This window comes from Gekko japonicus, unplaced genomic scaffold, assembly GCF_001447785.1.
Source record: "Gekko japonicus isolate JY-2015 unplaced genomic scaffold, Gekko_japonicus_V1.1 scaffold371, whole genome shotgun sequence".
In the NCBI taxonomy this organism is placed as follows: domain Eukaryota; kingdom Metazoa; phylum Chordata; class Lepidosauria; order Squamata; family Gekkonidae; genus Gekko; species Gekko japonicus.
This window is the reverse complement of record NW_015171514.1, coordinates 1,127,649-1,149,326: the sequence shown is the minus strand read 5'-3', so window position 1 is coordinate 1,149,326 and position 21,678 is coordinate 1,127,649. Positions and strand designations below refer to the sequence as shown.

Below are 21,678 nucleotides of genomic sequence, written 5' to 3'. Positions count from 1 at the left end.
TACTTGGGAAAAGTCACCAGCCTCATCTAAATAATCACTGCTTATGACTCTGAGAGCCAGCTTGGTGTAGTGGTTAAGAGCGGCAGACTCTAATGTGGAGAACTGGGTTTGATTCCCCACTGACCCAAAAGTGGGCTATGAAGCCTGTGAAAGTGGGTCGCAGCTTTATTTTTGCACCTTTATTATCACCATACCAAAATGTTTGGGAACCAATGTCACAGAGAACACAGTCTCTGATTTTCAGGGATGTTGCTGGAATTTTAGAAAGCACTACTGTGTATTTTTCATGGTAATATTTTAAACCTTAATTTAGGAAATTTCCAACTTCGTTTTGCTTTGGAATATGATTTTCTCTTCTTCAACACAAATCACTCTGTTGGAGGTGCCAACATAAACGTAACCTTATGCTACCCTTCAGCATAAGAATATTTAAGTACAATCACTTAATATCCCTACCCACCTTGAACTATTTGGTTTCCATGGGAATAATAATGTAATTGATGCAGTCAGGAAAAGTGAAATCTTCCAATGCATCCTTTAATAAGCTGCCACAAGAACCAACTGGCTTCAATAGGTATTTTGCATGTACAGTAATTGCCAAACTCAAATTTAAAAAAAAAACCCAAGATGAGAGAGTACAGATCTCGAGGCAATTTGAAACAGTTACTAGAAGAGTTTCTTGCTAGGATGTCAGTGCATCATAGTTTTAATTAAACTATGTGCTTTGCAAGTGACGACAAGAACACTGTTAGACATTTGATGGATGATATGCACTTTTTTTTTAAAAAAAAGAACTGAATTACAATGCAGTTAAGTATTTTCATCATCAACGGCAGCATAATAAGCACTCTGGACATTTTGCTGTTTTTGTTACCTTTCCATTTAGTAAAATAAAAAGCGAAAAGGTGGTTGAATATGTAATACAACAAGTGAATTACAACATCTCTTATGGTGAAACAAAGAGAAAACCCACCAGAGGATTTTACTTAAAGCAATTACAAAGTAATCCCATTAGCACCAAAAACATATTTATTTTATCATTATAGACTCTAAAAATACTATCAAAATTATAGGTAGTATAAACATGCTTGAATTACAACATTTAATCAACTTATGCGTTTACCCACCACCCCTCTAGGATGCGCTGGGAAGTGCACGTGGTTCTCCCCCTCCTCCATTTTATCAAAACGACCCTGTGAGGCCAGTTATGGTGCAAAAGAGTCACACATGAAGCTGCCTTATACTGATTAAGACCATCGTTCCATCAAAGTCAGTACTGTCTACTCAGACTTGGCGGCAGCTCTCCAGGGGCTCAGGCGGAGAGAGGTCTTTCACATCACCTCTTGACGGGTCCTTTTAACTGGAGATGCTGGGGACTGAACTTGGGGCCTTCCGCATGCAAAGCAGATGCTCTTCCACTGAACCACAGCCCCCCCCCCCCAGTCACCCAGTTTGTTTCAGAACAGAGATTGGAATTTGGGTCTCTCCAGTCCTTGCCTGACAATCTGTCCACTACATGACACAACACCCACATTACCTAACACTTACCACTGCGCACAACTACCAGCTGAAACATAGAGTGATCATCACTTTGCATCAGTGTTCCCTCTAAGCTGAGTGAGTGTGAGCTAGCTCACAGTTTTTTAGTCTCCGGCTCACACATTTTTGTCTTAGCTCAGGAAAGATGGCTCCAGAGCAAACTAATATATGCAGTAACCAAATCGCTTGCTCACAACTTCAATACCAGTAGCTCACAAAGTAGAATTTTTGCTCACAAGACTCCACAGCTTAGAGGGAACATTGCTTCGCATCACTGGTTTTTGAGCTGGTTTTGCTCAGGTAAGCCTTTGCTTAAGTTTTTCTCAGAGCCAATGCTTCTGGTGCAGTGTAAAAGCTTATTATCCCCAAACACCATATTTAGAGAGTTAATCCTGATATTGAAATGGCATACTCTCTTTTGAGGCATTTTCAGTGCTCCATGTCGCCCGATCCTAACTTGTGCTCATCTCCTTGAAACACCTGAAGAACCAAAGGCCTTCTTCCACATATCTGTTTTATCCCCCATGTGCATAAATCTGAATCCCGACATGTAACCTGAAGCTGATTGGCAAAGGAGAATGGAAAGCCTGCAGATGGGTGTGTGGCTTGGCTTCAAGATCTTATCTGCATAGTGGCAGATTCCAGTAAAGGGACTGGGAGCCAATGAGGCCACTGGAATGGACTTCAAAGGAGGCTTCTCAGGTTCAAAGCCAACCGCCAGCTATGGAAACTACACTGACATTTCCAACATGGTGATAAAAGGTACTGGATATCAAGGGCTGCATCTTCTGTCTCAGTGGAGTGCCGCCTCCTCCTCATTCTCAATCCACCTTCTAACCACACAAAGCTCTGTTATTCTGCTTCATTCCTACAGCCATTCCAGAACCTGGAATTTGTGCTCTGAGAACATCCCACCACTGTCTCCACAGAGAAACAATGAAAGCGGAGAAAGAACACACACAGTGTAACCACATTTGTAAAACTTGTCTGCAACCACAGGGCTGGGGAGTTCTTTAAAGCAAAGACTGAGGTTGTATTGAATCCACAATCTCCACCAGACCAAAAAACAAACAAACAAAGAAGTTCACACCCTCCAAGGCAACATTCCCACTGTTTGAGACCCATGGTTCGAATGTCTACAATAACGAAAATGGTCCCTTGTGGACTGTAATGTTGAAAGCCTGTGATATTACAGGAGCCCCAGCACTGAGCTCCAAGACAGAGCTAACCAAGACGGCTGCTGTCTTCAAAACTGTGAATTTATTTTATAAGCCTAGCCTGGCTCCGATTGCAGCTCTGTCTCTCCCAAGCCTAGGGCAACTGCAGTGCTTACCTCCTTTGAAGTCCTACACCTTCCACATTACAACACTGGGGCTAACCGCACCCTTTCTGGAAATGGCTGCCCCCAGCCTTCAACCATCTGCAACTGGAACACTGCAAATGATGTGGCTGCCCTCTCCTTCCTTTGAAACTTCATAATTGTTTTGGCTTCGTTAGTGCACTCTACTAAGTTAGCAAGTGTTGCTGCTTACAGCAAGGGCTAAAACAACGTTGACAAAAGCTCTTTGATCATGTGAAGTACTATATGATCTCTAAGGGACTATTCAGTAAGTGTAACATCTGGTTAGAGCTAATAAATAACATTTCAAGTATGAAAATATTCAAGAGCAATGAGGGGCCGGCTTCTACCTTCAGTTTCCCCTTCAAGTAGACAGACATTTTCCCTCCTCGACAATTTTTAATTGTAGTTTTCAAGCATATTTCACCTCTCTCCACCCTACACAAACACACCTTCAAATGTCCACTGAGGAGGTAAGGAGAAAGAGCCGGCAGTCATGACTAGATTTATGGCAGTCCTGGTTACTGCCATAAAGTGGAAAGAAGCAGAGCAGACACAGTGGCATTCTTCCGGGATTTGCACACTGGGACACAAAGTGGGTGGGAGAGATCAAGATTCTGAGTTCTGGTGTGTGCCTGGTTGCCAACTGGCCTGCAGAAGAATGCCCTGCCCTTTTACCAGAGGCTTAGTGTGTAGAAATGGATAGCTGAAGCTTTCATGGCATGGAGGTAAATAACATCACCTGGTAAATAACCTCAACCTTAAACTTCTATCAAAGGGAAACAATACTTATCTCCAGGCCAGGTGGCAGTCCTGAGTATGTGCGAACAAGGGGAATGAAGACACAAATGCAGGACTTGGAAGTAGACTGTGGCATCTATTGTTTTGTTCAGAAGGACTGCTGGTCATGAGAGTTTATTACATTTCACAGAATCACAGAGTTGGAAGGGCTTTCACAGGTCATCTAGTCCAACTCCCTGCTCAACGCAGGAAATCCAAAACAAGGGCAAATATAGGTAGTTCTATCATGCCTTTATTCCCCAAATGCACTCCAGGCAACATACAAAAAGATAAAATCCAGAATGACAATTAAAAAGCAATAATGGCAAAAGAACAGTGTGGCAGCAGAATACACTGCACGCTCATCAGACAAAGACCTGGCTAAACAAAACTCTCTGCATTTGTCCTCTGAATTATAACAGAGAATGTGCCAAATGAGTCCCTCTGCAGAGGGTAGTCCAACCATGTTAAGAACCGGTTGTCTGTATCTCAGAACACCCCTTAAGTAAATATTATCTAAAATGTAAGTTAAAAGACACAATGAGAAGTGTGTAATACTGCTGAAATACAACCAGACATTTTTGTCCAAAACTGTATTGGGGGAAACCCAGCCAGAGAGAAGAAAACATAACAATAATATTTATATTACCTTGAACCATGAGCATGGGCTCCTTTCCACCACCATGTGCCAGCATCTCTCTGCGATAACGTTCACCCATTGCCCTGAAGGAAGAGAAGGATATGGTTATCATTAGAGTCACCTGCAAACACAACCAGTTCGGCTTCCTGTCAGACCTGCCTCCAGCTTCCAAGTACAAGTCACAAAGACAAAGACCCAGTTTAAATCCATGTGCCCATTCCAGAAGAAGCACACCATTGATTAATGTATGCACCACCAAGGTGAGCTTGACAGGATGGGGATGAAATCCAAGGACAAAAGGATTCCTCCTTTGCCAGTGGTTTTACAAAAAGCAAAACAAAACAAAAGCAACAAAACTCCCCCCCCAACATAATACAATTTTCTTGTGCTATACAGAAAAGGTACAGCATGCTTATGTTATTGTTTACAAAATTATAACACACATATTTCAGGATTAAAATACCTTTTGTACACTAAAGTAGGCAGTGGAGAAAAGAATGCAATGTCTTGGGCCAGTTCCAATATGCCAATAGTCACAGGATGTTATTCACTTTTGTAAGGGACAGCAATTCTTTTCCTAGACAAATCCTGGGATGAGTTAATAGGATTAAAAGAAGCCAGTGATTGCCGCTGTAAGCAGTTCGGCATCCAGGCAGCTGTAAAGTCTCCTCTTCCACCTTATGTCAAGGGTAAGTCAGGGAATCCCATTCCAACGAGTTCGGAAAACAACATATGCTGCAGTCAGGCAAGGGTTCTTTCTACTCCCCCTTCCAGCTGTCATAGCAGGAAAAGAGGCTTTTGTATTGCACAGAGGTGTGTGTTCAGTTTATCCGAGCTAGGAACCCCCCCCCCCCGATAAAACCTTACTAGTATTTTTCGGGTATTTTTTTCAGCCGAATATCAGCCAGGGTATTTATCTGGCTATCTGATATGGCCAAGCCCCCCAAATCCTGAAAATATTTGGAGTTTTTCAGGGCTGCCAGATAGCTGGTGTTAAAGGGTGTTTAAAGGGATTACAGCCCCTTTAAACCCCTTCTGGATGAAGCTGTGGCTTAGAGAAGGCATTTAAAGGGATTGTGAGCCCTTTAAATGCCTTCGGAGTTCAGCCACAACACAGTCCCTTTAAATGCCTTTCCCATCCTCCATTGGAAACAATGGAGGATGGGGGCACTTTCTTCTTGGGCCCACAGAATTGGACTCCCTGGTCCAATCTTTTTTAAACTTGGGAGGCGGGTTCGAGGAGAGCACCAGCAGCTATACTGCAAATTTGGTCCTTCTATCTAAAAAAAAAGCTCCCACAGAACTCCAGATACCCTCATATCAATACTGATTTAAAAAAATCAAAACAGCAGCATAAGAATTAAAATAATGATCTAGCAGCTGAGTGGGTCTATAAAACAACAGCATAAAAATATTAACTCGAATCCCCACTGTAGCATTTAAAAAACCTAACCAAAGCCATTTCCCTCTTCATAGTTGCAAGTCATTGCAGGCCGGGAGGTTGCCAGCTCCGCTCCAGAGAGTCCCCGGTGATGTTAACAGTTTACTGCAGTGGGGCCCTTCATCCCGTGCAGCTTTTGTGGTCATAGCATTGTGGTAATGGGTGAAGCTGCCCAGTTACAGAATAAAAAGACTATTCTAAAAATGACCAGTCAGGCTTGCAACAAGCCCTTGTGTTTCGAGAGGGGGGGGGAACACCCTAGTAGGAGGAAATGCCCTGATCTAGCCCAGGCTAGCCTGACCTTGTCAGAGCTCAGAAGCTAAGAAGGGACAGCCTTGGTTAGTACTTGGATAGGAGACCACCAAGGAAGTCCAGGGACACTACGCAGAAGCAAGCAATGGAAAGCCACATCTGTTCACCTCTTGCCTTGAAAACCCTGTGGGGTCACCATAAATCAGCCGAGACTTGATGGCACTTTCCACCACCAGGAAACAATATGAAGCCCTGTCATCATCAGGGATTTTGAATCAGTGACAGTGAAGCAGAAAAAAGTTATCCCTCTGGTTCTACCACTGCCTTCTACTCCAGAGCTCTCCACCACCCCTGCTTCCCATCCCACTTCAAGTATTTCAAGATGGCAGCCAGTACAAACACAACCGCTCATCACAGCAAGTAAAGAGATGGCACACACTGAAGTCAACCCAACAATTGCAGACTGAAGACACTGCAGTCCTTCCGACAAGAACACCCTGCCCCATTCATGCCTCAGAAGACATGACTACTGGAAGGGCCCCCCGCAGGCACTCACCCTCTGGGCTCCAAAGCTGTCATCTTCTGAACACTCACCTTCTCACACACACAGGTAGTAAGGCGGAGGAAGCATGCATTTGTGACTTTACCAAATGAACCACTTCTACCTTCCCACCTTCTTTGCATCCACACACCATAAAGAGTTGCTGTTTTGTTATTTTTACCTCTCATCTGAAGGAAATACTATCATGGGTGAAAGATGAGGCAGGAACACTTCACAGTATATATCCTTACTTTGAAAAAAATTGCACAATACCTTGCTTTCTATTTTTGTACCTGTTAAAGGGATCCTGCACAAAACACTGTCTCCACACCATGGATGCCACAGCCCTAGACATGAGGTAGGAATAATACTTGGCACCGTAACCCACAAGATGGCTGAATCTGAGCTGCCAAGCCTGAAGGGGGGGAAAGACAAAATCAACGAACCATCCGTCCTTAACATTTTTCACAATATTTTGTAACCAGAGCAACGGTTTATACAACATTAGATTTCAAATTATAATATGTATTACTCAAAGCACTCTGAAGTAGCTTTTCAACAAAATGGCAATGCCTTAAAACTACATCAACTTTAGGAATCTGTTCAACCAATGAAGTGTTTAAAAATGCACTAAAGATGGATTGGCACGAAAACAGAGGTGTTGATCTTTATTATCTATATTGTTGCTTTGGGGGGATAAAATGAAAGCTATCGTTTACATGCTACAAGTGCCACTGTATTTTATTTCCCATACAGGCACCTGCAGTGTTGCACCTGGAAAACATGATCTGCCAAAATTAAAATTACAGTAGAGACACGTCCTTGCTACTTTTTAAAGAATGGCTTCTCACATGCCAAAATACAAAGAGGGAGAAGAGATACACACACAGCACAGGTTTGTTTGTATTTTTATAACAGATAATCACCCTATGTAATTCTACTATGATTTGTCCGTCCTTGGATTTGTGTTTTGAGTTTAACTGGCTTCCCTAATAGCTGGATTCTCAGAAATATGAAAACTGAATTGAGGGCACGCAAGATCTGCGCCTATAATACGGAAGTACTATTAGATGAAAGTTACCATGCCTCTGCTCTGAAGCAGGACACTGTAACTGAACAGTATCGCTAAAACAACGTCTTGTACAACGGGTTGCATTTTCCGTGTTGTGTGCCACCAAGCAACTAGTGTTCTGGATTAATTATGCTGTTTTATAATTGTGTTGTTTTATGTGTTTTTAACTTTTTATGTAAGCCGCCCTGAGACTGCTCTGGCGGGGAGGACAGGATATAAATCATATAAATAAATAAATAAATTCATATAATTGTTTGCAGGCTATAGCTACATTTAAAGGGGGGGAGCTTAATAAGTAAAAGGTCTTGTGGCTTTTAAATTAAATACAGAATTGTTACCAAACTTCAAATGTATCCTAATGCCTCTGCTAAACTGGAATCTGAATTCAAAGTTTAATTTCAAGTCAGATGATTTCACGTACAGAGCAAGACGTTTTTGGCAACAACATTTTTACTGAATTTAAAAAAAAATCACTTATTCCTTCACAGTTAGCTACCAGACACAGTACATTTAAAATGTCATTGATCAAAACAAGCTGTAGTCTATAGTACTGTCTGAGGACTTGTTCACCTTGAAAAGGCTACAGCCCTTCCAATAACAGAACTATTCTTCATAATATTCTTCATATGCCCAGAATCCCAATAACTTTGAAACAGACTTGCTTACAGAAGCATGAGCCAGTTTGGTGTAGTGGTTAAGTGCACGGACTCTAATCTGGGAGAACCGGGTTTGATTCCCCACTCCTCCACTTGCACCTGGCTGGATGACCTTGGGCAAGCCATAACTCTGGCACAGCTGTTCTTGAAAAAGAGCAGTTTCTGTCAATAGTTCTCTCAGCCCCACCCACCTCACAGGGTGTCTGTTGTGGGGAGGGGAAGGGAAAGGAGTTTGTAAGCCGCTCTGAGACACCTTTGGGTAGTGAAGGGCGGGGTATAAATCCAATCTCCTCCTCCATGAGGGCGTATTGTTCCTGTTTTCAGAGATCTCTAGACATTCCCACAACCCCAGCCCCACTGAGACGAATAAGGAGCTGTCTTGCAGTTATCCTAAAATTATCCTGAAGTCCTACATTTATTAATTTAACTTCAGTTATGGCCTGCCTGGCTAACCAAAACTCAAGGCAGATTACAAAATATAGAAAACAATTTGATCAGACAGCACAAGAGATCCAACAAACAATGTCACAGGACTAGGATTACAGAATGGGGGGGGGGAGCAAACAAACAAAAACTGTGTAAGGGAGAACACAGCCTAATGCAGAAAGTGGGTTACAAAGGTAGAAAGAAACCAGTGCAATAAAAGCAATAGAAAACCATTCAATCATATGTGGAGCCAAACTACTACTAAAAATATAAATACACAAGTAGGTAAAAGTTTAGTAAAACAAAATTATCCAAATGAGGCAGCACAAGCTAATGATTCAGGGAAAGCTTTACAAAGTACATCAGAGCGAGACTCAAATGTGTTGGGAAGAGTAAGAAAAGCTCATAAACTGAACTCCCTTTTAAAGAAGATTTTTTTCCCCCAAAACAACAAAAGAGATAAAAAGGAGAATTATAATGGTAGTAATCAAGAATCAGCCCCCCTCCTGCAGGCTCACTGGCGGAAATGGGTTTGCTTTTATATTATAGCAATACTCCTAGACTACATCACCACCATCTATTAAATGCCTAAACAAAAGATTACAACTGAGTTGTTCTGTCATCGTGGGCCTAACCACATATGATTCTGCTGAGTACGTCTCTGGATCAGGTGACAGAAATGTTCTTGGAGCTCAGTTTCCTAGGTACGTGTGGGCCCAACTTGAATCAGGACTGTGGAGCAAGGACTGAAGGGGAGTTGCACCTCCTTCCCTATGCTATTTTTCTAGCCCAGAACAGTCCTGGGGACCCCACTCTCCTCCCTTCATCATCTGCCAGAGTCAGCACTTGCACACTCAGAGACAGGTATGGGGGGATGGACAGAAGGTTCCAGAAGACAGCACAAGTTTAGAAGCAGAGCCCCAAGTTCAAAACATTTGCCAGAAACTCCCAAGCAAGCTCTATTTACTTCAACTATTTCCAGATATTAAGTTGTAAACCACAAACCCAAATATATTTATTCTGAAATAAGCTTATCTGAAATCAGTAAGCTGCTGTCCAAAGAATTGCGTACAGAACTTGATGGTATTTTCTTCTCTCATTTCTGGCCAGACTTCTTTACTACCAAGCCCTAAGTACAACAATATATTTTAAATCCACTAGCCTCTAGCAATGACCTCCTAAACCTCAAAACTAGTTCCAGTTACTTGGCAAAAGCAATGTTTTCAATTTAATCTCAAGGTTCTCAACTATCCCACAGACATCTATGAAGTTCAGGCAATACTAAAAAATGTAAGTCGCTATTTAAATGTTATGGGTTTGCTCCTTTGTAACACATAAATGGTACTCCTGTCAACCATACCAAGATGCTGCCCTTAAGAAAAAGGAAAATATGTGTTTATACCTCAGTGCAGAGAACAGGAGAGAAGCCAGTTATCTGAACCACTATAAAAAGACACACGGATATCAAATAGTGGTGTATTAATTGAATAGGCAGCAGTCACCTTTTCACCTTATAACTGTGCCTTTTGATGAAACATTTTAAGAGGCATGGACAATTAGTTTTAAATTCTTTTTGTTTCTATCACTGAAGGATCTCATTTTTTAACATTAAACATCCCTCTAATGTTACACATTTCCCTTTTGGGAAAATCCCCAGGCAACATCCACAAACATCCACCTTGCTGAGGGTCAGGTTTCTAAGCTGCAAGCCAGTGGATGGAAAACTTGAATGACACCATCTGATCTTGTACTGATGTGTAATAACATTCCAGGAGTTTATTAAATACTGCTACATTCTCTACCATAGCCCTGGGGACATAACATGCCATCTGAAGGTCATGTTCCTGCCTGCACAGCTGACAGAAATGGAGGTGCAGGACTGATCTACAGAATTAATCATTGCTGGCTCCCCATCTGCATACCATTACTCCGCAAAAGATGATCTTCAGATCTTGTCTGAAGATGTCCCCAAACCCTGAGTTGGATTTCAATCGGACAGGAACAAAAGCTCTAGTGGACAAGAGTCTTCCTGTCTGCTGTATTCTCAGGCTGTAAAATTTACGAGCTACAATTCCCTACGTTCTATTTAGCATAAAAATCCTTTGATACGAATGACAGCTACACACAGTCTAAAAGGCTCAGTCAAACTTTAAAACTGTTTGCAGTTTGATAAGCAAAACATTCGAGACCACGGAATCAAATTCTGATCCACCGATTTAAAAATGGGACAGATTTTCAAAGGGAAGTTTTCAGTTTCATAGAATTTAACAAAAACTTACTGAGGGCAATGGAAGCCTGTATAAAATTAGCAATTGCTTCAAAAATGTTCCAAAGCATTTTGCCTGCGGAGGAAGCATTACTCTCACTCTAAATGGGCTTCACTGAAAGCACTCGGTGACATTGCTGCAAAGCCAAATCTGATACTGTCATGATGTAATCCTGTTCTCTATGTGATCGCTGTTAGACTGCAATTGCCTGTGAAACTCATCCAGGAAGATGTGGTATTTTGAAGAAAAAAAGTAACACCAAAGCAGCTGTGAAGGGGGAAACAGGATCACAAAATGGTGAGCATCAGTCTAGTAATGAAGGGATTTTTCACCAAAGAAATATTCCTGCACATGCAAAAATATAACCCCAAAATCCTAACAGGAGAATATAAAGCACAGCCCTATGCCCGACATGACATGTTTTGTCATCTGAATTTGATAAAGTCCAGGTAGCTGTCCTGTCTGCAACTACTCCTTAAACCTGGACTCATCTGAGGTTTGCTTCTGAAAAAAGAAGCAGCTCTTTGCAGTCTTAGAGTTCCAAAATCAATTATTTAAAGAAAATATAGATACAGGAAATATGACAAACTGTATTCATCCAGATTATATTGGTAAATCTCTGAGCTACACAAAGTTATTGCGCTGGGCAGAATGAAAAATACATATATTATATGCAGAGCCGGATTATTTACGATGTGTTCAAAATTGACAGTATTGTATGCTAAAGCAAGTCCCGTTGAATTCAGTGGAACATCATCCTACATGTTGAAGAATGGGCCTTCAACCTAGGGGTCCCAAATCCCCCTGGGGGGCAGAATTCCCCCCCGGTTTCAAGCCCCGATTCCCGCTCTTGTGGAATCGGGGCCCGGGGAAAACCCCACCCCCGCGCGTGCGTCACGCGGAAGTGATGTCACACGCTGGGGGCGGGGCGACGCCATTTGAGGGGAAAACAAAGAGTTTTCCCCTCAAATGGCGTCGCCCCGCCCCCAGCGTGTGACGTCACTTCCGCGTGACGCACGCAGGGCGCGCACGCACGAAGAGGACGCCGTCCGGGAGCCCCCCGCTCCCGGACGAATTTCATTTGGCAACCCTACTTCAACCTTAATCAGAAACTGCTTGAACAAACAGTTTTGTTTGGCATGTAAAGAGCTTGTGAGTCTTAAGTAACCATTTATCCCAATATGACTAGTCCCCACTGATGTTCATCCATAAAAGCACCTTCTACAACAACCTTTATAGGTATTCCTGGGAACTGACACGTATAATCTTTATGATACAAAGTGCAATCTCTTCGAAGAGATGTTTCAACCTAATAACTTCATAAAGTTCACATTGCTCTTTATCATCGTTCCATAAGGGGGCTGTAAAATTATAGCACATAAAAATGTTTTGATGCATGATTTTTTTTGGGACCTACTCTGTTTTCATGAAAACAGATCAAGATGGGTAGCCGTGTTAGTCTGTCTGTAGCAGTAGAAAAGAGCAAAAGTCCAGTAGCACCTTAAAGACTAACAACATTTGTGGCAGGGGAGGAGCTTTCGTGAGTCACTACTGGACTCTTGCTGTTTTCATGAAGTCACTGGTACCCCAACAATACACATCTGCGTGCACTGTCATATCTGTCTCCAACAACAGCTTAACAACTTTGCAAAGCAGCCTACCAACATGTTTTGCTATACTATGCTAACATGTCAAAAAAGCCAGAGAAGGGGTCACAGTGTGGAGATTCATAAGGAAGATTGGTGAAATGAGTGCAAAAACTGGTGTGCTCATCGAGGATATGATTATGTTGGACTTTGTTTTGCTTATGTCAGAATTCTCTAACTATATTGTCAGATTAATAGCTTCACAAGTTGATGCTCACAGAATCATTAAATGTGTCATTGTTAATTTTATCACAGTGGTTTGTTGGCATGATACTATGCTAACAGACACCTGTGCTAGTTAGGCTAAAGAAGGAGTTGCGTTGGCAAAGTAATCCGGCTCTGTATGTGTACAGAGGGCTATTTAATGTTAAAAACTTGCACAATCCGTCACCAATATAAACTGACTCAAAACAAAAATCCAGGAAAAGGCTTATGTGGGTGCAAAGGTTTATTTAGTCCAGAAATCCCCCCCCAACAGCTAATGCATTAATGTATGCTATTTGACTAAAAACAGGAAAAAACAAGATGAATCACACCAGCGATACATGCCTTGGGCAACTGAACCATGTTATACAAGCAAGTTAAGTTAATAAACAATACAAGCCATGGTTGCTTATCAGGAAGTCCTTCCCAACCCGTCAACCTCTGATAAATTGATTCAAAAGTTATATAACATTTTGTTATATGATGTCATGCAGGAGGAAATAATCAAGCCATCAATGATAACATGGATGCAGGATATAGAACATAGTCTGGATATAGATGTCTGGTCAAAAATATGGAAGGCTGTCAAACTTTTAAGATCAACATCTTATAAAGAAAATATTTTTAAAATTTGAATTGCAGCTAGTACCAGAAATCAATATAATACCAGATGGATATAGGCATGATGAACTACGTATTTTGTCATATATCCTTACTGCAGCCAGGATATTGGTTGCCAAGTGTTGGAAATCTGAAAACCTACCTGCTAGAAAGGAGTTGATTATAAAAATCTGTGATGTGGCAGAAATGGACAAGTTGAACATGATTCTTTCAGGTAAAGAGGATAAGGCTTTTCAAAAAAGATGGTTTAGAGTTAATAAATGGTTGGGGGAAAATGCGTAACTCCATAAATATATTTCATATACAAAATATTGTTACTTTTCTATTTGGTTTTTATTTTTATGTTTACTTTCTTTTTGTGGTTTTGTAATGAAAATTATAAATATTGTTATCTCTTTTTTTTGTAATGCAATCTGTTAGACCTTGAAATTGAAGCAAAATCCAACCCTGACCTGGATAGCCCAGGCAAGCCCAATCTGGTCAGATCTCAGAAGCTAAGCAGGGTTGTCTCTGGCAAATACTTGGATGGGAGACCTCCTTGGAATACCAGCAGTCGGGAGGTGGGGGCTGACTTTATTCAGCCACCTCTCTGAATATCCTCCAGTCCCCCAGTAGGGATCAGTCACCAGAGGTCACCATGACTTCCAGGTTTGTGGGGAGGAGCTCAAATGGGACTGTGTGATTGGACAGATGTGTCAATCCTCCTTTATAATTTAAGGTTTCTTGCAAACTAAGTGCCTTTTTCTAAAAAACTTACACAAAATAAATAGAAATGTTAAAATGAAACCAAAAGAAAAAATTATAATAATAACATAAAGATGGAAGAACTATTTAGCCATTAATTACACTGGATCTATACCCAAGACACATACTAATGAACAAGGACTAAAGAATTCATTGTTGTATTTTCTAAACTTAGTTAAAATAATTTCATATTGAATGCTGGTCTCACATGCTTCTCAGTATTCTGCTGCCTTACTATAATATTATCTTTTAGAACAATGTAGAAAAAGGATATTCAAAAGTCAGGAATGGGAAAGTTAAAACAAAATAGAACCCCTGAGATTTTGGGAAGTGAGTTAAACAAGAGATTAAGGTTTCAGTTTATAACACTTCTATGCTTTTATTACCAAGTCATAAATAAATCCAGCAAGACAAGGAATATAAATATTTTTGCAGTAGTTTATACTAGAGAAGAGGAAAGGAATTTAACATGCAATTAACCACTTAGGTGCTTCTGGAGAGGCACCATCTGGTCCTAGGATTATTAATTTATATAAATTATCCACTATTTCTAAAATGACCCACGTATCACAGCTCAGATGGCTCTGAGATTCTTTACTTCGTTATCTGCGCCTTTGAAAAGTGACATGTAGGCAATGAAGACTACAGACTCCAAAAGTTCACATTTCTTTTCACGTTAACAGTCTGCTTTCCAGTTAACCTCATCATTCTCAGGCCCTACTCTGCATATCTCCACTAACAGAGAGGCAAATTGGACAGGTGCCAAAGACATGAACCAAGTGGTGGAACCAAGATTGCAGAACTCCCCTCCCCCCCCCCACACACGCAAGTTCGCCTGGTACAAAATTTACTATCATTTAGTGACAATCAAAAACATTATTTCCCCAAGCTTTTGCTAAATTAAACCCTCTATGAAGTTTTTAACAATCAGTATGGCTTTATGCTTTGGGCTGTTTTGCGTTGTGGTTTTATGTAATTTTTAAAATCTGATTCTACTTTAAAAACATTTTTATCTGTTCATTTTAAATTTCTTTGTCCCAGGCTGCTGTTTTGCATGTAAGGCGTTGTTCTACTGTTTATTATTTTCATTTTATTGCTATAAGTCACCATAAATATATCTATGTAGGTAGTGAGGAAGATAAATATTTTAAATAAATAAACAGAGAAGAGTATGGCATCCAATCTTGTAAGACAAAAATTACTTGGTTATCTATCTCCATAAGGGAGCCTGTAAAACTTTTTAAAAATAAATTACACAAATTTGGAATTTATACAGCAAGTTTAGGATGGACAAAAAAAGCTCCTTTTTTACTCAATGAGTAATTAAATTGTGAGATTCACTGCTACAGGACATATTGATAGCCATGTGTGTGTGTAAAGTGTCATCAAGTCACAGCCAACATGGCGACCCCGTAGGGTTTTCAAGGCAAGTCACATTCAGAGGTGGTTTGCCATTGCCTGCCTCTGCGCAGGGACCATGGACTTCCTTGGTGATCTTCCATTCCAAATACTAAGCAGTGCCAATCCTGCTTAGCTTCTGAGATATGACAAGATCAGGCTAGCTTGACCCATCCAGGCCAGGACACCACTAATGTATATGGCTGTAAAAGGACTTTAGACAAATTCATGGTGGATAACTGCTATCCATGGTGACTAGAGGATACTTCCCCAGTCCTAGGCAGCAAACCTCTGAATACCAGTGCCAGGAGGCATCCTCAGGGGAAAGCCTTGGTCCAGACCCATAGTCACGGGGGGTCATTTGAAGGCTCCTCCCATATGTGCCCTGCCACTTCCCTCCATGTCCCCCCTCTCCTCTCCTTTCCCCTCCCCATCCCTCCCTAGCTTGCATCTCTTTTTCACAGCAGCAAACCACTCCTGACTTGCTGCTCACTGCCCTGGCGAGGCGAATGAGTGCGGCACTCTCCTCTCCCGAGCTCAGGCCTGGAGATCTTAATGCGCCCTTCCCTCCACCCTCCAAAATCCTGTTGTTTTGCTTCTGATCTGCCTTATCTATGTGTCCACTGCCTGGTTGGTGGCTAATTCAGAGGAAATGAGTGTCAGCTCTCTGCTGACTGCCCGGCTTGGTGCAGAGGAGGCAGTTCAGCAAGGCAGAATGCCCTGCCCTGGGGCCTCACTGCGACTGTGCCAGGGTGGCCTCACTGTGCCTGGTGTGGATCCTGGGAGGACCTTGTTGCTAGTATAATGTGAAGGAGGTGGCCGTGGTGGTAAGACAGCGGCAAGGGACAGGGCTGCCCCCGGGAGCGCCGGAGGCTGTGGGGGCTGGAGAAGCAGGCAGTCAATGCCGGCTTGAGTGGCGCGGAGTCACGAAGAGGTGCTGGGCCGGGGAAGGAGGAGGCTAGAAGGCAGGGCCCCAACCGAGCAAGGCGTCCTCTCTGCTGAAGTTCTGTTCTGACTTGTTTTTTGGCGTGCACTGCGCCTGTGGACAGGACATAGGCCACGCAGGCAACGCAGCCACCAATGGATGAAGAGACCTTGTGAGTGGCATGTCAGTGGGCCAAAGGCTGTGGAAACATGTTGAAGAGGCACCCCAAAACAGCTTTATATATAAGGAGAGATATGTAAGAATAGCAGAAGGATACTGGTGGGCACTGAGATAGGGCTTGAAGAACACAGAAGCATTTTCACTTGGTGGTCTGGTCATTTTAAAGGCAAATTTCCTTTACATTGTTCACTGTTCCTTTTTCCTTATCTAAGATGAGAAACTGTTTGTCATGTTTGTAAGTTAATTAAATTAGCACCTCCCCGGCTCCCACCCCCCAAAAAAATCTAGCTATAGGCCCACCTTGATCTATGTGCCCTGGTTGTTGATTCTTCATGGCAACTGGTTTGCCATTGTGTAAAACAGGATGCTGGACTAGATGCTGACCTAGCAGGACTTTTCTAATGTTAAGAACTTAAGAAGAACCCTGCTGGATCAGACCAATTGTTCCATCTAGTCCAGCATCCTGTCTCATACAATGGCCAACCAGTTCCTCTGGAGGGCCAACAACAGGGTATAGAGGCTGAGACCTTCTCCTGATGTTGCCTCCTGGCTCTGGGATTCAGAGGATTAGTGCCTTTGAGTGTGGAGGTTCCCCTCAGTAACCATGTTAAGTTTCTAAACTGTATATAACTTGTAAGGCAAGATCCAATGAATCCTCATGTATGAGTAGAAGGCACTTCTGCGCTGTGCACTTCTATGTCCTCCCCAATTTCCCCCCCAGGCTGCAGCCTTTTGTGCCACACTGCCCTCTAGAGTAGATATTGGGGGGCAGCTTGGAGGGGAAATTGATCTGTCTCTCTCTCTCACACACACACTCATATTTGAATGGAAATGCCTTCAACTCATACATGGAACTCTTGGGATCCAAACCATATATATTAGACAGGGCTTAACATCTGCATTATTGGGCAAGATGCATGGAACTACCCAAGGTAAACCCAAAGGCTGAGACATATCCAGTGAGATTTGTTACCTTTTCTAAAAACATCATTTTCCTTTGAACAGCAGCTATATCTCTCATTGCTATATCACAGATTGCTTTTCAAAGACCCTCCTTTTTAATGTGCAATGAGAAGCATTTATACTAGCTTTAAGATGTTATTGAGGAGAAGCATTTGTAATACATATATGGATTTCAATGAGATTTTGTGTGACTGTCTGGATTGGGATGATTATCTGCCATTTTTCTGCCTAAAGAGAGGTCTGGCCTTTATTATAAAAAAAAATACTGCCAAAGACTCTTGCGCTCGCTTTCAAAGTACCAACTTTTGTTATGGTTTTGCAATGCATGTTGAGTTTATGCAACCAATCCTATAAAGCACGACCACAAACTATTTACAGAAAATTCCACAAAGGGGTTGTTACACATTCATTTAATTTTCCTCTTCCTACAGCCAGTCTCTTAAAATCTGGTTTACAGTGTACTTTAAGATGACCCAGCTGAACGTTAATCCAAGGGTATACACTCTGTATAAACAAATGGGTTTCCCACTTTGGCAGAGGCAGCAAGTTACAAGCATTCTAAAACTAAGGGATGTTTTCACAAGTGACTCTAAAATCTGCATTTGAATTTCCTGTGTTTGTAAATGTGAATGAAAGAGTCACATTGACCACAAAGTACACTGGATTTTAAAATGGCTCTCTTCAGCTTCCTACATGACATTAACAACATTTAGGAGTTATGCTTTACAGACCTCACTTTCTTGGTGGCACTTGTATAAAATGCATGCTGACTCAGCATTATAAGGTTTAGGAAGATAAAGAAAACAGCAGCCTTTCATTTTGATGTAGTTATGCAAGAGACTTTTTCCCTGCTTCACAGCACTGCTGTGGTCATGGTTTAGGTTCAGCCAGGGCCCTACACATGCCCAGAGGAATTCTTTTCATATGAATGGCAATTCCCATCTCCACCTTACCCCAGCCCAGGCGTTATCACAAACTGCTTAAGAAATTCTCCTGTTGCAAAAGCAGCTAGCTATCGGGCACAGGCTTCTCAATCATTCAGTTAATTAAAAGCACTTCTGTGCCACCTTATAACATAGTTGCTGAGTTAGTTTATAAAAACAAAAAACCAACCCCCCCCAATAAAAATGCAATAAACCCTGAAAAATCAGTAAAGATTCGCTGACAATAAAATATACAATAATACAAAACTCAAATGAGCGGCAGCAACAAAAGACCATAAACAAAAGGGCAAAACAAAAACAAAAACAGATAACTACATATTATTAAAAGCCTGGGGAAACAAAAGCCTTTTCCCTGGTGCCTAAAATTTAAAAGAGGAGGTAAATGGCAGAGGTAAGGGAGGACAGGACTCCACAGCAGAGACGGGGAGGGGCACCACCTAGGACAGCCACGTCTCCCACTACTGCCTACCACTGGTGGAGCAGTGGAACAAAAATGAGGCAAAATGTGGCATCAGTTAACAGGAAATGATGTCATGGAACCGCTGTAGGAATTTTCCAGCTCTCTATGGTTTTTACAACTGCATCACTTCCAGGTATATACCCAGAAGGGACATAGCAGTACCATATACAATCCCAATGGCCCACCCCAAAGCTCCCAGGAGTTACCGGTGAACGAATAGCCATCCTAGCACCACCAGGAGACAGAAGCACACAGAACACAACTGGAGGCATGTGCTGAACATTTAAACAACCAGGCAGGTCTGTATAAGAGCAGAGAATCCACGTCCAAACCTCCTGTAAGTTTGCAGGAGTAGCTGTTCTTTGTCTACAGGCTAGAATGGGCCTCCTAACACACACAGCAAGCCAGGAATATATTTGTGCTCAAGGGCAGCCTGTCGCACAGGCAGGCTTTAAAATAAGAAATACGACTTTATGTTGTGTAAAAGAGTAACAAATATAAAGGTATTATTTTATCCTGCCCACCCGTGAATTTTTTTTTTTTTTTGCATGTCCCTATTTGTCCTCATTTAGTTTAACAGGCTTCACCCTGTGTTTTTAATCAAAACTACAGAACCGAATAAAATGCTAATATATTTCTACTTGTGCGGTCTATGAAAATGTATGCACATACATTTCACTAAGAAACCTGTAGAAACCTAACTGTGTTAATATTCCATTGCAAGAAGACCTTTTTCATTCTGTTTATATCAAAGTAAGATCTCAGCTATCTGAGGCTACAATCCTGTGCACAGCTGGATTAAGTAGCTTTTAATTCCCCACTGAATTCAACAGAGCTCACATCTGGGTAAGAATGAGTAGGACTGAGTTGTAACATTTTGAAAAAGGGCTTTGAGTGGAAAACAATACTCACAGTATTAGGAACGTATGGCAATCCATAGAATTTCTCTTGCGTTTCCTTTAAAACGTCTGTGGTTGACTTTCCTAGTGGATGTTTCCCATGGTATATCTGGTCCAAGACAGCGTAAAAGACCTAGACGTATAACACATATAAACCATACATTATAACATGTGTATGTGGGAGGGGGGGTATATTTCTCTCTCTCTCTCTCTCTGTCTCTCTCTCTCTCTCTCTCTCTCTCTCACACACACACACACACAAATACACAAACAAAGCTGCAGTTCACAGTCTTGCTGTTCAGCATGGGTTTAACCAATCCAACACACAGCAGAAAGCAAAGATAATACTGGATACCTGTCACAAAGATCCACACAAATGGGGGTGGTAGTTTTGCCAACTTTCCCCTCCTGCAACAGGTTTTCAGCTCCCCCTTCATGATGCTCTTAGGTCCTCCCATCCCCCTATAAGCAGCATTTTGGGGGGCATATCAAACTGCTGTGGGAGTGGGGTAGATGGGAAAGTCCTACTTTCATGTGTAAAGTTCTTGGTTGCATAAAGCTTTTAGATGGGATCCAACTCTGAGTTCACATTCCCAAATCCTGTAGATGCAAATGAAGCAGTTTTGTCACTCAGAAAAAAGCTCCCATGTTTCCACAAGGCTATCAGCCCAATTCTCAAAAGATGCAAGTCCTGACTACAGAGCACCTCTCTTACGCTCTGTGGAATTTAGTACAGAACTTCCCAGCATGACCTTGCTAGAAAAAGATCACCCATTCTTCTGCCTCCCAATGTCTTGGAGCACCACAGAAACGAATATAAAATGCTTTTAACCTGGGGAATATGAAATTAATATAAGCCACAAGACATGACTTGCAACCAGAACACTGAAAACTTGGCTGTTTCAAAGCATGTGATAAGGTCGGAGCTCCAGCCTCTTTCCCCCCCTATGCTTGCTGTGGTGTTGCTGTTTTTAAACGGATAAACATCCAAAATGCAACCTCCCTCCTCCTGCTACAGTAGCGAGGCCCAGAAATGGGCCTTCAGTGTGAGAAGAGCTAAAAGCCTCTACTGTGCATTTGGGATTCCACATATTCCCAGTCCAACTGTGGGTTTGGAAAGCACTGAAGTGGAAATAGCTAAGAATTTATGGATATAATTATCTAAGCCTTGATATCCTGCAGTGGGTTGGAGGAGACAGACATTTAGCCGCGGCTATGTTTCAGACTATCCTTCCTTTTTTGTGGGATGAGGTGGATGACCTAGGCAGAGCTCTTAGTCACCCTGCAATTTCCAGTGATAGCATGGTGTTGAAGAAATTGCTACGACTGCCAAGAGAGAAAGTGACTAAGCCATAATGGCTCTTGATCCCTGGATATAAGGCATCAGTCTTTTCCAGGAGAGTGTATTTTAAAAGCAGCAAGCACAAAATAGGGAGATTTGAAAGTGCTAAGTGTAACTGTACTTCCCGTTACCAGCAGGTGAAGCCCCGCCTCACATCCAGCATCTATATATCTAATAGTCAAGTGGCCCCGTGAGTGCGGATCGCTAAATCCGCGCTCCGGAGCCACATGGGGGGCAGGGGGAGGTTTGTGCACACGTGGGCCAGTCCCCACATGTCCACAAAAATCCTAAAAGCTGAAAAAAAATTCGGGGGGATGTTTAAATCCCCCCGAAAGTGCAAGAGCGTTCCGTGCGCATGCGAACGCCGCCGCCACTTGGAAGGCAAGCGGCGAGCGGCGA

The 21,678-nt window shown here is 42.2% G+C and overlaps 1 protein-coding gene across 1 annotated transcript in view; it reads right to left on the bottom strand.

Moving 5' to 3' along the window:
- The window catches only part of MIPEP (mitochondrial intermediate peptidase), a 67,317-nt gene that overhangs the window by 2,103 nt on the left and 43,536 nt on the right, over nt 1–21,678 (bottom strand). The window contains exons 15-17 of the mRNA XM_015419365.1: nt 19,951–20,070; nt 6,826–6,947; nt 4,308–4,381 (exon numbers count right to left, since the gene is read on the bottom strand). Of these exons, the coding sequence (XP_015274851.1) occupies nt 4,308–4,381; nt 6,826–6,947; nt 19,951–20,070 (316 nt within the window). The remainder of the gene's footprint in view (nt 1–4,307; nt 4,382–6,825; nt 6,948–19,950; nt 20,071–21,678) is intronic.